Source organism: Rattus norvegicus, chromosome 20, assembly GCF_021556685.1.
Source record: "Rattus norvegicus strain SHRSP/BbbUtx chromosome 20, alternate assembly SHRSP_T2T, whole genome shotgun sequence".
NCBI classification, from domain to species: Eukaryota; Metazoa; Chordata; class Mammalia; order Rodentia; family Muridae; genus Rattus; species Rattus norvegicus.
The window spans coordinates 11,641,518-11,658,092 of record NC_141553.1 but is presented as its reverse complement, the minus strand read 5'-3'; the positions used below and the strand labels follow the sequence as shown (position 1 = coordinate 11,658,092).

Here is a 16,575-nt window from a genome sequence, read left to right as displayed (position 1 = left end):
CAAGCCAAACGTTCCTCTCACTACACCCTTTCTCTCAGGTGCTTTGACATGCACCAGAAAGCTGAGCAGTGCGGCTGAGGGACCTTCGTCCCTGTCCCCAAGGGATGGCCATTCTGTTCAGAATACTTGAATAACCCCGTGGCAGATGCAGGGCATGAATAATCCCAGCAAGGGGGAGCAGTGCAACTTCAAATGTGTCCCTGCTGTGTTCAGAGATCCTCTGCTCGGGTCCCTCCTTGACTCTCCTCCTGGGATAGGATGGACCTTGTCAGTCCCATGGAGGTCTCTCTTCTCCCGTCTGTCCCTGTGTCCTGCTCTGCTGTCTTCTGGCTCCACCTCATTCAGTCAGACTCAGCTGAGGGCTGAGGAGAACATCAGCTTTCCAGGCTGGTCTAATGGCGCTCACCTGACTCCCTAGTATTGGTGGTCCACTGGTGACCCAGTCTTGTCCTCTGCATCACCTTGGGGGTTCTGTTGACAATATGTCTTTTCTCCTTGTTCCTCCTCAGTCAGGCTTTAAACACTTGGGACCGTCACAGTATGGGGCTAATCTTCATATTCTGGTGATCTGAAGCAAGCTGGGTGGAAACCTCTTTTATGACCTCCTAACCTGGGAGCCCCTACGCCTCCCCAACCCCCATCCCCTCTCCAGCTTTTGTTCTCAGGATTCATGCTGACTCAGGCAGACATGACTTTGTCACCTTTGTCCCAGTGCCCTGACTTGGCATCAGGGAAATCTTTCTGTGTCTGGCTTTACTGGGCAAGGCACCTTGGGCCATGGTGAACAGGGTGTGAAGACCCAGAAGGCTCCAGAAAATGCACACAGCTCACAGTTCCTGACATGAACACTTTATTGAACACAGCAGTGGACCTGTCACATCTGGTGTGGATGCATGGTCATGAGAAGGGGCTGCTCTCTGTGTCACAGAGGAATTTGTAGGGCAAGGGGCTGGGTGGCACCTTCAAGCCCTATCAGGAAGCAGCTGTGTAGCCCCCAATTCATAGTGAGACAACTCTGGTGGCCCCGGGTTATCTTCCAGGGGCTCCTGAGAGTGGAGATTGGCTTAGGAACACAAAGATGTAGCCTGCAAAGGCTGAGAGATCAGCCAGTCAGCAGCTTCTGCCTGAGGAGGACTTCTGCCTGAGGAGAGGCTCAGCAGGCCTGTCTGGAGCAGGCAGGGCGGCACAGCAGGGACACACAGGAGGCTGGGCGACAGCAGCTGGGCTGGCAAGAGGAGGCACAGCAGGAGGAGGTGGGCACACAGCAGGCAGGTCTGCACACAGGGCTGCACAGCAGGGACAGGCTGGAGCAGGGCTTGCAGCACACAGGCTTGCAGCACACAGGAGCACAGCAGGAGGGCTGGCAGCAGGAGGAGGAGGAGGCAGAGCAGATGGGTGTGCAGCACACAGGCCTGCAGCAGACAGGCACACAGCAGGAGGGCTGGCAGCAGGAGGACTGGCAGCTAGACTGCTGGCAGCAGGATTCAGAGCAGATGGGTGTGCAGCAGACAGGCTTGCAGCAAAGGGTCACACCACAGGGCTGCTGGCAGGGGGAGCAGGTACAGCAAGCTGGCTGGCAGCTAGACTGCTGGCAGCATGAGGGTGTGCAGGAGGAAGACTGGCAGCAGGGGCTGGACACACAGCTCACTGGGGTGCAGATGAGAGTCAGGCAGGGGGCACAGCAGCTGGCCTGGCAACAGCTGGGGACACAGCAACTGGGGGCACAGCAAGGAACACAGCAGCTAGGCTGGCAGCAGCTGGGGGCACAGCCACAGGGCTCACAGCAGCTCTCTGGGCAGTCGTCCACTTGCCAGGAGGAGTCAGTGCAAGAGTCACAGGAACCGGGCAGGCAGACCCGGCTGTCATAGCTCAAGTCACTGGAGCAAATGGACAAGGTAGAGGCAGCCATGGCAGGCAGGTCTGGTAGAAGCTGTGAGTGTGTGAGTCTGTGTGAGAGAGTGAGTGTGTGTGTGTGTGTGCGTGAGCGGCTGGCTGTTAGCTTTTATACCTCCCTGAGCTTGTGTTGTCCTGGTGAGAAACTTCTCAGGTTTTCCTTCCTGTTTGCTGGAGCCCCTCCCCCCCTTATTAGTACTGTGTGCATGTCTAACCTGTGGTTGTTTTTGTTTTGACTGTGCTGAATGCCTGGAAAATATTTAAGGCCACTTCCCCCATGAAGTTTTAGAGGTGAGAAGGGCTTCATAGCAAAGGGTATTTGTTATCCTGTGTTTGAGTGACATGGGACCTATTATTGTTAATTATTATTATTGTTTTAAACATTTTTAAAACAAGCAGGATGAAAAACACATGCCTTTCATAGTGCAACTCATTTAGAGGAGTACAGACAGGTACTCTGTCCCTCTTTTAATGCTAGCAAGACGCAAGTTTTACACAGCACAATTTACACAGAGACTTGCTAACAGGAGGCTGTGTGTGCTCCCTGCACCACCTGTGCTTTGTGAGGGCGACTATGCTCAGGTAGGGTTTGGCATCTTCTTCTATGGTGCCTGATCCTCCTGAGGTACTCAGACTCTAAGCATTTTCTATTTTCATTTTTCTGTTGTTCCAAGTCCAGAGACTCCAAACCTGCAGTGGTCACAATTCAGAGGCCTGCTCTTCATGATAGGATAGTTTAGCTGGGTATAAAATTCTGGGTTGGGAGCCAGGCAGTGGTGGTGGTGGTTCATACCTTTAATCCCAGCACTGGGGAGGCAGAGGCACGCAGATCTCTGAGTTTGAGGCCATTCTGGTCTACAGAACAGGTTCTAGGACAGACAGGGCTACATAAAGAAAAACCCTGTCTCAGAAAACAAACAAGCAAGCAAAAATTCTGGGTTTGAACCAGTGTCCCTCAAGACACAGGTGACAATACTTATTCTGGTGCCCATGCTACTGAGCAGAAACAAGTGGAATCTGTCCACAGTTCTCCTGCCTTTCAACCTCTGTCTGTTGTTTCCTTCCCGAATGCTGGGATTGTTCTAGAATGCCTGTGTCTGGGCTATGTGTTGCCTTTTGGTTTATCAATACTTTCAGTATGACCTTTCCTCTCAGGATTTTCTTAAAACACAATTCTCCTTCCATAGCTTTTCCTTCCAAGACTTCTTGTGTAAGCCTTCTGTGTGTCTTGATCTCCCGTTTTTCTCTCTTTTGTTCTTCATACTTTTCCTTGTGAGCTTGTCCTGGTTTAATTTTCAGGCACATTCTGCCACCAGAGAGTCATTTTAACTCTCTATGGAATTAAGATCCTGTGGACACACCAGGTAGACTCACCCCTCCTAGTATGGCCTCAATGAGACATGTCTGCCATCTCCTGTGTGGGTCAGTCTCTGAAGCTACCATGACAGATCTGTGTGTCCCATAGCTATGCAGAGAGGGCTGGCTTCTCTTCCGTGGTGTGGCTGTGTATTCTCTCAGGTTGTTGGTTGCAACTTTTTATTTCCTTTTTTTTTTTCTTTTTGAGACAGTAGCTCTTATAGTCCAGGCTGGCCTCACTATGTAGCCAAGGTTTGCCCTGAACTCTTGATCTTCTTGCTTCCTCACCCCAGAAGTGTGTCACCATCTTGGGCTTATGACTGGATTGCTCTTCTGGTGAACACATCTGTTTCTAGAACCTTGTACTCCTTCTGTGATCAGCCCCACCCCTCCAATTCCCAATGAACGTCACAATGGTTTCTTCAGTTCCCAGCATCGTAATGGTTTCTTCATCTCTGGTCTCACGAATCTTTTCAGCTTTTCATTTTAGTCTGAGTCTCCTGTCCATTCCCAGGAATCCATCCTCCCTGTCTCCTAATGCTGGATCCTGCCTTCCTTACCCTGATTTCCAGCTTTCCTGATCTGCCTCTTATCTCCCCTGCATTCCACAACATTTCCACTTCAGCCACATCACATGCTACACCTAGGCTGGCACCCCCACCTGCGGGTTCCTGCTTTGGTTTCTAAGAACTCTGGGTGTCTTCCTTGTCCCCCCTACCTTCCCTCTCCCTCCCTCCCTCCCTGTCCTTATTCTTTAGGCCAGATACATCCTGTTCTTAGTTCACAACCTCCCACATCTACCGATCTTACTTTCCCAGAAGCTGGAAAACTGCAAAATGTAAAGTTGCGGAAGTAAATGATGCCAACTGTTGAGGTTTGGTCTGTTGCTATGTGTCATGGTGATTATATCAGCTGCCCCCAAGATCTGGTTGCCTCAGAGACGAGAAGAGCCTCAGGTATACCAAGTGACGCCGTGTGACCTTGCTCCTTAATGTAAAACTAGAAAAGGATGCTGACAGCCTATAGCTGGTCGGAAGAAGGATGAATGGAGCTTCAGTTCTTGGGTTTGAGGTCTGAGGCAGGAACATGGGAAGGGAGGGAGAAGGTGGAGACAGGAGAATATGCCATGGGGTAGGTGAGTCATGAAAACCTGGCTGTGTGGGCTGGCCGATTGCAGTAAGAGAGGCGCAGGCACGACATGATAAACTGTATCTCAGGGTTATTGATAGGGAAGTAGGCAAAAATAGCATAGAGGATAGATATCTGTCCAGCTCTATTTCTTTAAATATTTATTGTGGATATAAGTTTTATGTCTTTTGTCTGCAAACTGAATGACCTAAGGTGGAGTAGAAACCGCCAATTTGAAATTAAATATTTACCACAGCAACAGACTTTAAAAATTATTTTTATTATGGCAAACTGTTGTAAACTATTCCTGTTGGAACATGGTCCGTCTTCTGAGGCTAGCTTCCTTGGAGGTGCCTGGGGGCTGGAGGGACCCTCAGGCTTGTGCTTAACCTTCCTCAAGTCTTCAGAGACTCATGGGTGTCTTGAGGCGCTGTCCCGGCTCCTGTATTTCCCTGGGCTGTGTGTTGTCATCTGCCCACTTATGCATCTTTGTCTAAGTCCTTCTCTGACTGCCAGATTTGTGGCAAGGGTCCCAGTCACTTGGCCACATTGCTGAAGCAGCCCCAGCACAGGAGACTCTGCGGGAGGTGGCTTGTCTGTCCCTTGCCAGGTTAGAGGCGTCATCCATCTTGAGCACCTGTGGCAGGTCAGTGGTTCCTTTTTAGCATCAGCACAGTCATCTGAAGGTCTCTGGTACCCAGAGCCATCCTCTGAGCCCTGACCTGTCTACATCAGGTTCAATATGAGAGTTTACCTTCAACATTAAGGGTATACGGCCATGGCTCTCAGACAGTGAGTGTCCTGCTTAAGGTAAAGGGATGGGGCTGTCAGCCACAGGGGCTCAATGATGACCCGAGGCTTCTACTAGGTGGTTTTTCTGAGAGAAATGCTTGGTGTACCATGGAGTCACTGCTAAAGAGTATGACCGAAGGTATCAGATCATTCCCACAACACCTGGCTGTTGTCAGTGTGTGCCTTAGCTCACTCCGGGCTCCTTGCCCTAGAGTGGTCCTTCCATCCTCCCCTGGACCATCCCAGACACCACTGTCCTGGTGTGTCACCTCTGTCTCCGTCCCACAGAAAGGAGCGACACCACAACGTTTTTCTCAAAGCAGTTTATTCAGGAACCTTTCTTTCTGCATGCAAGCAGCAATCTCTCCTTTCTTTCCTTCCTCCCTCCCCAGCCCCCGAGCACACTCCCTTATATCCTCCCTCAACTCCACCCTCCTCAGTCCAGACTGTGTAATCTCGGCTCATAGGTCCACATCACATGGCTTGATCTTGCGTCATGGTGCGCCTGCCCAGCTCTCACAATGGACGTGGCTAGTTTCAGGTGTGTGAGGAAGTCAGGTGCTAGTCATGAGACTTAGCTGCCAGGGCTTAGATGCCGGGCGCCATCTTGGGACTGCCGCCACACCTGCTCCCTACATGCTTTGTGACTGTATAGCTCAGAATGGCTCCCTACACTGTGTGTGGTGATTTTGAATATGCTTGGCCCAGGAGGTGGTACTATTAGGAGATGTGGCCTTGCTAGAGGAAGTGTGTCACTCTGAGGGTGGGCTTTGGAGACCCTCCTCCTAGCCATGCATGAGTCAGTCTTCTCCTAGCAGCCTTCAGATGTGCATGTAGAACTCTCAGCTCCTCCTGCCCCATGCCTGCCTGGATGCTGCCATGCTCCCGCCTTGATGATAATGGACTGAACCTCTGAACCTGTAAGCCAGCCCCAATTAAATGTTGTCCTTTATAAGAGTTGCCTTGGTCAAGGTGTCTCTTCACAGCAGTAAAACCCTAACTAAGACACATGGTTTAGGTACAGAATGGCCCCCAGAAGCTCATGTGTTGAGTGCCTGATATCCAGTTGATGGTTGGGAAGTGGACAGATGGGGAGGTGGATGAAACATTAGGTCACTGGCCTTACTGGAGGAAGTAGGCCACTGGGGACAGGCCTTTTGAGCTTCTTCCTGCCCTTCCTTTCTGCCATGAAGGGAACAGCCTCCACTCCATGTTCCGGTTGTGTGGCTTTCTGTCTTGTCATGGCTCAGAACGACTGGGGTAAGAGCTGGACCCTTTGGAACCATGAGTCAAGAAGACTTACCCTCTACCCCCTGATCCTACCCACCATCCTTAGGTCTGTATGCTGATATTTGTCACAGTGTTCATTGAGCAGTCTGACTGGCCTGTATACCTGTTGTCCATTCCCAGAAGTACCTGTTCTGTGTTTTCCACACATGACCTCATCTCATCTCATCGAGCATGACGTTTCCAAGGTGAATCCACCTGGTTGCCTCCTCTACAGCTGTGCAATGTCCCCTGTGTGGACAGCTCACACACATCTATCCACTCTCCTGTTGTAGACATTTGAGTAATTTCATACAGTCTCTTAGTGTGGACCTGAGTGGATGGATGGATGTTCTGATTTTTCCCAGGATGAAGCCTGGGGCTGGCCTGTGATTTAATCCAGGGTCACCCTGTGATTAAAAGCTTTGGAACTATCTTCTGATGTGGCCACGCCAGGAAAGAGGCTCATAGGGGACAGAAAACACACTCCCTGGGTGCTGGAGGGCCTTCCTCTGGCGTACTGAGGGTTATCAGGCAGGTGAGGCCCTGTGTTTTGGGCATCAGCTTACAGAGGTGAAAGAGGCAGATAGAGGTTCCAGTCAATTCTTCCCTGTCCCCCTTCTGTTCCAACACCATGGTCATCACGGCACCAAAGAGGGCCAGCCATATCTTGGGGGTGACCTCCAGTGATGTTGGGCCTTACCTTATGACCATTCAACAACCACAGCAGTATGTTGTAGCCATCATCATGGCCATTTGGGATCTCTTTTCTATGGGCACATAGATTTGTCCCCAAGAAAGTAGACAAGGCTGTGGCATTTGCTCTCAGGTGCTAGGATGTCTAAGCTATCTTGGGTAGTCTTCTGAGTGGTGGAAGGGAGGTAGCCCCTGAGCGTGAGGACCTGGGACTGCTGGCACAATTGATGTTACCTTGTAGGTCAGTCACTCTTCTTGCTGCTGTAACAAAATACCCGGCAAGAAATCATCTCTTCTAAACAGCAGTTCCCGATTGGCTGGCATTGTCTACACCAGCAATCCTTGGTCTCTCAGGCAGTCCTCAATTAGGTCCTCCTGCAGGAGATGTGTTGTTGATTAAGGGCTTGCTTACAGTTTCAGAGGGTGTGTCCATGGCCATCATGGCGGGGAGCATGGCAACAGGTACATGGGAATGGTTCAGGACCTCCTCCAACATGGACACGCCTCCTAATCCTTCCCAAACAGTTCCACCATCTAGAGACCAAGCATTCAAATATATGAGCTTATATATGAGCCTATGGCTAGTCCTCTGTGGCCAAGGCTAGAGGGGTGGGAGTGGCTATAGCAGTAGAGAAGCAGCCTGTGAGGAATAGAACCCCAGATGAGGACTTGGGGTCAGAAGCTAGACTTTTGGCCTGAGGAGAAAAAACACCATGTATATTGACAATTCGTTTCCATGATCCTGTCAAGATGACATTGTTGACCACCCAACTCTACCCAGCATCCATTCAAGTGGTCCCCCTGCTCTGGCAGGGTAGGATGTTGGATCTGAAATGCCAGGCACCAAGGCTGGACATCAGTTCCACACCGTGTAGGGCAGCTTCTTGTGGAAGGCTCCTTGGCACTAGGGCTGCAGGAAGGGTTGGAATCTAGGAGGGCTGCATTGGCAGGAGGCATCCAAAGGACCTTAGGAGGCTGGCATTCTTGGGGCTTCAGCAGTCTAGATGGAGCTGGAGCCCTGGTTAAGATGTGGACCCTGGGGAGGGGAGGGCTTCAGGGAGAGACAGAGGCAGAATGAGCTTTGCTATAGAGAGCTGGGCCCTGAGGGGAGGCTGGAGATGTCAATTCCTAAGAGGGTGATGTTCAGGTGGACCCCAGCCCTCAGGAGCAGTTGTGGGGCTGGGAAGGAAAGGTTGGCTCAGGGGTCCATGGCTACCCAGTTGTCACTTTCTCACAGTTCTCTGATACCAAGTAGCTGCTTCAAGAAGAGCCTAGCTGTGAGCTAGGTCCCATTTGTTGCACAAAATCAGGGTTCACCATGCCCACCTACCCCTTGACACACACAAGACACAGGTCATTAGGAGACAGAGGCAGGTTTAAAGATTTATTTTTAAAAAAATTTCAGTGTGTGTGTGTGTGTGTGTGTGTGTGTGTTTGCACGCATGCCCACACATGTGTGCACATGCATGTCCTTGTGTGTGCATGCACAAATCAGTGCAGGTGTCTGCAGAGGCCAGAGGCGGGCAGCAAATTCTTGGGAAAAGAAATTACAATTCACACCAGGCATCCTCAGTGCATTGGGAACAGGACTTAGGTCCTTTGCAAGAGTGTATGTGCTCTTAACCACTGAGCCATCTCTCCAGCCCTAAAGGCAGGCTCATCAGGATATATGCACTGACAGCCCAGGTAAGGCTGGGGCTGCTGGAGTTGGTACTAATCTTATGACTTAGGACCTAAGAAAAAAGGGGAGCTCCTAACAGGCAGCCTCAAGGAAGAGGGGCACAGCAGCCACCCACCCACTGGGTGGCATTGGCTGACCCGTGGTCAAGGCTAGAGGGTGGAAATGGGTAGGGCAAACAGGGGCAGGGGAAGGGGGAGAACAGCCTACACTGGGGAGTACCCAGGGATGAGGACTTGGGATCAGCAGCTGGACTTCTGTCCAGAGCAGGCCTGTCTGGAGCAGGCAGGGCGGCACAGCAGGGACACACAGGAGGCTGGGCGACAGCAGCTGGGCTGGCAGGAGGAGGCACAGCAGGAGGAGGTAGGCACACAGCAGGCAGGTCTGCACACAGGGCTGCACAGCAGGGACAGGCTGGAGCAGGGCTTGCAGCACACAGGCTTGCAGCACACAGGAGCACAGCAGGAGGGCTGGCAGCAGGAGGAGGAGGAGGCAGAGCAGATGGGTGTGCAGCACACAGGCCTGCAGCAGACAGGCACACAGCAGGAGGGCTGGCAGCAGGAGGACTGGCAGCTAGACTGCTGGCAGCAGGATTCAGAGCAGATGGGTGTGCAGCACACAGGCTTGCAGCAAAGGGTCACACCACAGGGCTGCTGGCAGGGGGAGGAGGTGCAGCAAGAGGGCTCACAGCTAGACTGCTGGCAGCATGAGGAGGAAGCACCACAGCAGACTGGCACACAGCAGACAGGCTTGCAGCAAAGGGTCACACCACAGGGCTGCTGGCAGGGGGAGCAGGTGCAGCAAGCTGGCTGGCAGCTAGACTGCTGGCAGCATGAGGGTGTGCAGCAGGAAGACTGGCAGCAGGGGCTGGACACACAGCTCATTGGGGTGCAGAGGAGGCAAGGGGTTGGGGCACAGCAGCTGGGGGCACAGCAGCTGGACTGGCAACAGCTGGGGACACAGCAGCTGTGGGCACAACAAGGAGCACAGCAGCTGGGCTGGCAGCAGCTGGAGGCACAGCCGCAGGGCTCACAGCAGCTCTCTGGGCAGTCGTCCACCTGCCAGGAGGAGTTGGTGGGAGCATCAGAGCAGACAGACATGGTGGAGGCAGCCATTGTGGGGTTGACTGGGAGTTGGGAGTGTGTGTTGAGTGACTGTGTGAGTGTTGGGGGAGTGTGTGAGTGTGTGTCTGAGGTGCTCCCAGCTCTGGGCTTTTATCCTCAGGGTGTGTTTTGCTGCAGGAGGCTCTGCACACTTTCCTTTCCTTGTTCCTGGAGGGAGCTCTGTGGGACTCTGTCATTAAGTCCTGTTGTGCTGGTTGCTCTAACAATCAACACATCTGAAGGGAAAGCACAGACTTCCTGGGCTGACCCTGTGCCCTCTGCCTCATGGCTCCTGCCAGGGACTTGGTGATGAGTGCTGTGCTCTAAGACTATTGTGTCCTCCAGCCCTGTCCTCAGAGGGATGGACCAACCTGCTGGGTGAGGTGATGGGCCATCACAGACTTATCTCCCCTGCATCCCGGACCAGCCCTGTGGCCAGAGCATCCCACTCACAGCCTCTGCTTTCCAGCATCCTGGACAGTGTCCAATGCCTGGGCTCAGGGCTGCCCCAGAAAACAGTAGACAGAGGTGCATGCAGGGTAACAAGGGAGCAGAGATCAGCACTTGCTGCGCTGAGTAGGCCTCCTGTGCCACACAGTGTGGGCTTTCTGCCTTTCATACATGTTGGAGCTTCTCACACAACCTCTGTTCTATTGATACACACAAGTGCATGTCTGACAGGTCTCTTCAGCATCTGGGCTCAGAGCCGTGCTGGAGTGTTGTGATAGCCACAGCTCGTGACCCCTCTGCACCTCTGCCAGTGACCTGCAGTTTCTCCTGACCTCAGCTGAGGATCCCCAGCCTCCCCTAATTTCATAAGGCTTTCCATGGGCCTTTCAGACCCCACTCTCTACTCCCCATTCCTCTAGCCTCATCCTCAGCCTCTGTGGAGGTCAAAAGTCAGAGGTCAGAGGTCAGAGGTCAGATACCAGCCCTTAAACAGGCAGCTGAAGAAGACCACGGCAGAGGACAGCACTAGAAACACATTTTTTAAAATGAGAGCCATTGGGCCTCAAAGCCTGGCCTCTGGGAGCCCGTGGAGAGATGTCCTGGTTCGCGTGTCGTTTGAGCCGTTGAACATGACATTTCCATGTTTATCCGATCACGGCTGTGTCCGGAGTTCATTCCTTATGACTGAACAATATTCTCTTATGTGGCTGCATCACAGTTCAGCTCTGAGAGTGATGGGAACCTCTGTGGGGCAGTGAGCAGCTCTGCTAGGAATATTCTTACAGTCCTGTTTGAACATATCACCCACTCCTTGGCAGAGACCTATGGGCAGACAGAACGGCTCAGCCATGTGATTCCGTGTTTAGCCTTGGGGAGACTACAGGGCTGTGTCCAGTCTGTGTCCCCTGACAGTGCCCAGCGCTGCTGATCTCCACAGCCTCCTCTGCCGTCAGGTGTGTGTTTAGTTACAGCTGCCGCAGGGGTGCACCGGCTTCCCGCTGTCCTTTCCAGTTCATCCCTCATGACCTGGCATGGGCTCCAGGTACTGTGTGTGTGTGTGTGTGTTTGTGTGCGCATACACGTGTGCATGTGTGTGAATATATGTATGTATAAGTCTAAGTTTTGTGTATGAGTAAGTCTATATGTGTATGTGCATGTGTAAGTATATGTGTGTATATGTATACTTATAACTATAGCTTTATGTGTAATATAAGTATATGTGTATATCTGTGCATATATTTATTTGTAAGTCAGTGTGCATGTGTAAGTCTATGTGTGTATTGGTACATATAAGTGTATATGTAAGTGTACGTGTATTGTGTGCATATGCATATGTGTAAGTTGGTGTGTTTGGGTAAGTGTATGTGTGTGTAGTATATGTGTATGTAAGTGTATGTGTGTGTAAGTGAATGTGTAAGTATATGTGTAAATTTATGTGTAAGTGTAAGTGTATGTGTGTGTATAATTATAAGTGTTTATGTAAATGTATGTGTATTTTTAAGTGTAAATTTATGTGTATTATTCTCTAAGCAGTGGCCCCTGAACCCCTATGCCCTCCTTAGGATTGCACTGACTGTTTAAGAAATTAGTTTGGACAATCCTATGTCTTAGATCGAGTTGTGTCTCCTGTCATGGGGTTGTTGATGGATTCTGGGCAGCAGTTTCCCTGGACCATCAGTGTTCTGAGGGTCATCATTGAAGTCTCTAACAATGTCCTCTGCTGTCCACGGCTATCTTAATCTTGGTGGCTTAATTGCTCTTCTCTTCTGTCCCTTGTGTTTTTGTGACTTGTCTGAGACGCCACAGTTGAGGCTTCAGTCAGGAGATTGGCTTCTATGCCTTCTTTTAGGATTGCATAGCTCTAGTTCATGTATTTGGTTTTCTCATACATTTTGAATGTTTTTTATTTTTTGGTGCAGCATTAGTGTATGTTCAGCATGTGATGTCCCAGAACTGTTCATGGAAGACACTGTCCTTTGCTCACTGGGTGATCTGGTGCTGTTGTTAGAGAACAGGTGATTGGACTTAGTCCACTGATGTTAACACCCATCATCACTGCTGCTGGAGCATCACGATGGCTTTGATCCCAAGGACTTTACAGCTGGTAATCCTATTCTTTATTGCCTAATGGCTTAGGCTCGGGCTCCAGTGCAGTGCTGAGTGGAGATAGACATCATCACCTTGTTCCTGACATTAGGAAGGTCCCACTTTGCACTGAGAATATTATGTTTGACGGATTGTTGAGTGTCCTTACTAGGAAGGGGTGTCATATCTTTCTAGGCATCTTTTGTCCATGATTGAGATGGAAGTGAGGTTCCTCAGTCCCCTGCAGTAGAACACCTAGGTCTCTAAAGCTGCTGAGTCAGCTGTGTGCTCCTCGGCTCACAGCCTGCCCTGTGCATTCCTTTCCTATGATGCTGGGCTCAGTCTGAGTTTGTAGTGTGTGTGTGGGGGGGGGGGGAGGGAGTGGTAGTGGGAGAGTTCATAATTCTTTTCCAAATGTTTGCTGTTGTTCCTCTCTAAAGCTATCAGCCCTGGGCTCTTCCTTCATGGATGGTCTATCATTGTGCTTAACTTCTTTGACTCTCTCAGGTCAAATCCACTCCCCTGGGCCACTTCATACACTTTAGACCTGAGGTACTTATGGATAAAAATGCAAGAGACACCTGAAACAGTAACCACCGGAGCTGGGTAACAAGATCATAGTAGCCAGGATATGCTGAGGAATCAAATGGTTAGGAAACAATGTAATACTAAAGATCAACACAGAGATCAAGCTATGTAACAAGACCACGTGATTATCATTCCATAGACCCCAATCTATATGAAGTTGAACAGGAAAGAAGGGAACAGCTCTGGTACACTGAGGATAGCTGGCCATATCCGCAAGCCATTGTTAGTACAGTACTGTGAAAAGAAGAAATAGAATTGCTGGAGAGACTACTCAGTGGTTAAGAGCCTTGACTGCTCTTCCCGAGATACTGAGTTCAATTCTGAGCAACCATATGGTGGCTCACAACCATCTGAATGAGATCTGATGCCCTCTTCTGGTGTGTCTGAAGACAGCTACAATGTGCTCATATAAATAAATAAGCTTTCCAGGGACTAAGCCACTACCTAAAGACTATACATGGACTGACCCTGGACTCTGACCTCATAGGTAGCAATGAATATCCTAGTAAGATCACCAATGGAAGGGGAAGCCCTTGGTCCTGCTAAGACTGAACCCCCAGTGAACGTGATTGTTGGGGGGAGGGTGGCAATGGGGGGAGGATGGGGAGGGGAACACCCATAAAGAAGGGGAGGGGGAGGGGCTAGGGGGATGTTGGCCCGGAAACCGGGAAAGGGAATAACACTCGAAATGTAAATAAGAAATACTTAAGTTAATAAAAAAAAGTAATAAAAAAAAGAAATGCCAAAAAAATAAATAAATAAGCTAAATAAATCTTTTAAGAAGAAGATTATATAGGATAAGGAGGGCTTGGAGAACACCATGCACAGCCAGGTAAAACATGCAAAGCAGCACCAGCTTCCCACACCCTGGAGGTCGGCTCACAGCTTAGGCCAATAGCATCTCGATGAACTTGAACTTGTGGAGATAATATGAGATATCATCTCACAATAGAAAGAAATAGAAACCAAAACAGAAAGAGAACTGGAGATTTTACACTAATCTGTAGAAATAGAAGACATATTTAGATAGCCAAGCAGTCAGGGGAGAGGGTGGAAGAAACATGAGGCACTGGGATGTGGCCAAAACAGCACAAGAGGTAAATTCATAGCCAGGAAGGAAGAGCCCAGACCAGTCATCTAAACCCACAACCTGAGGAACCAGGAGCAGGAAGCACAAACAACCCAGAGCCAGCAGCACATAGGAAATGCAGATTTGAACCAGACATGGAGGTCAGAGGAAAACAGCCTCGGGAATGAGGGCAACAAAGAGCAACAGTGGACGATGTTCAACCCAAGGAAAGGAAAAGGAGACGTAAATAACTAAAATGACAGGTGGACACAGGGTCATGGATGTGTGTTTACATAAGCCAGATGGAGTAGACAGAAGAGCACCCTGAAGAATGTAGCCTGTCACAGTGGCTGGTGACAAAGGAGGGAACTGAGTTGCAGGGAAAAACCCCATGCAGTCTGGTGACCAGTTGTAGACAGACTTCATTTCCTCCCGTGCGTTCAAATGCTATTCTGAGTCCTGTCTGTCATGAATAAAAACAAGCCTCTATTACCGAACATTTCTGTGAGCTATGAGCTCCCCTAACTATGCAGAAATAGCTTCATTTTTCCTCATTTCTTTTTCTTTTGCATAACTTAAGCCTGGCCTCCAGCACTTTCCCCCAAGCGTTCCATGCTGTCATAGTTAAAAGATCTTAGCACTTTTGTATATTTTCTCTTGTTTTCAGATAAGGTAATTTCTAGATTGACTTCAAACTTGTGATTCTCCTGCTTCAGCTTTCGAAGTAGTTGGAATGTGGATAACAGATCTCATGGACACCTCTCCATGTTTTTGCTTAAAGGGCAGTTTGCTGCTGCCCACTCCTGAGTAGACTGTTTCCTCCCTATCCTATAAGCACACCACACCATTGCCTCCTGGCTTCAGATTCAGGTGAGAAATGAGCTTCTAACTGGTACCATCGTCTTGTAGTAACTGCATCAGAGTGTGTCTTTTCAGTGACTTTTGAGTTTCTTCTCCCTGGAGTTCACTGTGCTTTGTGGACATGAAGTTCCAAGAGCCCTGTCACTTTGGGGAAGGATTTCAGTTATCTCTGGAAATATGTCAACTATGTCTTATTAGCATAGCTTACGTATCCTTGGGCATTACCATCTTAGTTGTAAGGGCACATTTCGATGGAACGGCAGACACAGTGTGTGGCTGTCATGAACACTGAGCCGCATAGTCCCTTCCCCATGTTAAAAAACAAAAAACAAAAAACAAGGGGCTGGAGAGGTGGCCCAGAAGTTAAGAGTAGTGGCTGCTCTTCCAGAGGTCCTGAGTTCAATTCCCAGCAGTCACTTGGTGGCTCACAACTGTCTGTTATGGGACCTGGTACCTTCTTCTGGGATGTAGGTGTACGTGCAGATGGAGCCCTGCTGTAAAATAAATAAATCTGAAAAACTACGTTTGAAATGCTAAAAACAATCAGGAAGTAAAACCAAAACCAAAACCAAAAACAACACAAGAAATCTGTGTCCCTCTCTGATGCTCCCTCTGTAGCCTGGGGAACCTCAGTCTTGCTCTCAGTCGCTGATATTGAGTGAGGCCACACAGGTTCAAAAGCCAAACGAATTATATGAATTCTCGCTTATATTCGAAGTGTAACTTCTTATGTTTCCATGTGTGCACTTCTGTGGGTCTGAGTGTGTATGGAGCTTGGAAGACTAGGAAGGGGACATAGTGGTTGGGAGGCATTCAGACAGAGTGGAGGGGTAGCTGAACATGTTATATAAAAGTAGAAGATGATCCAGAGGTGGAATGTTTTAAGCAGGCAAGGGGCAGTAAGGGGGCATGGGGTGTTTACCAAAGCTAAGTGTATATGCAGGTGCCATAAGGAAGCTTGCTACTCTGGGAATCATCAAAATAAAATGTGCTGCTGAGTCTCTGAGCATTTGTAATTCCTAGGTTTTGCTTTCTGATGCTTCCAGATGCACAGTGTGATCAGAAAAGACGTGGGGTGAGATTTTGGCCGTTTGTGGTTTGTTAAGACTTGTTCTGTACCCTCTGATCTGGTCTATGCTAGGTAGAGAAAGTTCCATGTGCCGAAGGAAAGAACGTGTATGCTGTGGCTGTTGGAATGTTCTGGAGATGTCTGTCAAGTCCAGGAATGTTCTGAAGATGTCTGTCAAGTCCAGGAATGTTCTGCAGGTGTCTGTCAAGTCCTTTGACCTGCTGCTCCAGTAGCTCAGGCTTTTGTGGATTTTTGCTTGCACCACCCACTGCCAGGGCAGCCGCTGCACAGCACAGGTGCTCATTATCAGGTTATCTCCTTGTTGTTCAAAGGCTGCTTGCTATGTGAGGTGGGAGGACCACCACAGGGTGCATATGGGTTAATAGTCTGGTGTCTTTATGATGAACTGACCCCTTGGTCGTTATTTGGTTACACGTCTATCTCTTTCTTCTGCTTGTCTTAATTCTGTTTTGTCAGATGTAAGCATAGGCACTCCTGCGGTATTCAAGTTTCATTTCCCCACAAAGCCACTTTTATGCCC

At 49.7% G+C, this 16,575-nt stretch overlaps 3 protein-coding genes across 4 annotated transcripts in view; 1 reads left to right on the top strand and 2 right to left on the bottom strand.

Moving 5' to 3' along the window:
- Tspear (thrombospondin-type laminin G domain and EAR repeats) overlaps positions 1-16,575 on the top strand; it is a 172,923-nt gene that overhangs the window by 54,187 nt on the left and 102,161 nt on the right. The window lies entirely within an intron of this gene.
- On the bottom strand, positions 1,111-1,909 carry Krtap10-2 (keratin associated protein 10-2). The gene has a single exon (NM_001109593.1). It carries the CDS (start codon positions 1,907-1,909, stop codon positions 1,154-1,156), a length of 756 nt encoding a protein of 251 aa, NP_001103063.1. The 3' UTR covers positions 1,111-1,153.
- Positions 8,497-9,924, bottom strand: Krtap10-1 (keratin associated protein 10-1). Its single transcript, XM_087598460.1, has one exon. It carries the CDS (start codon positions 9,922-9,924, stop codon positions 9,052-9,054), a length of 873 nt encoding a protein of 290 aa, XP_087454586.1. The 3' UTR covers positions 8,497-9,051.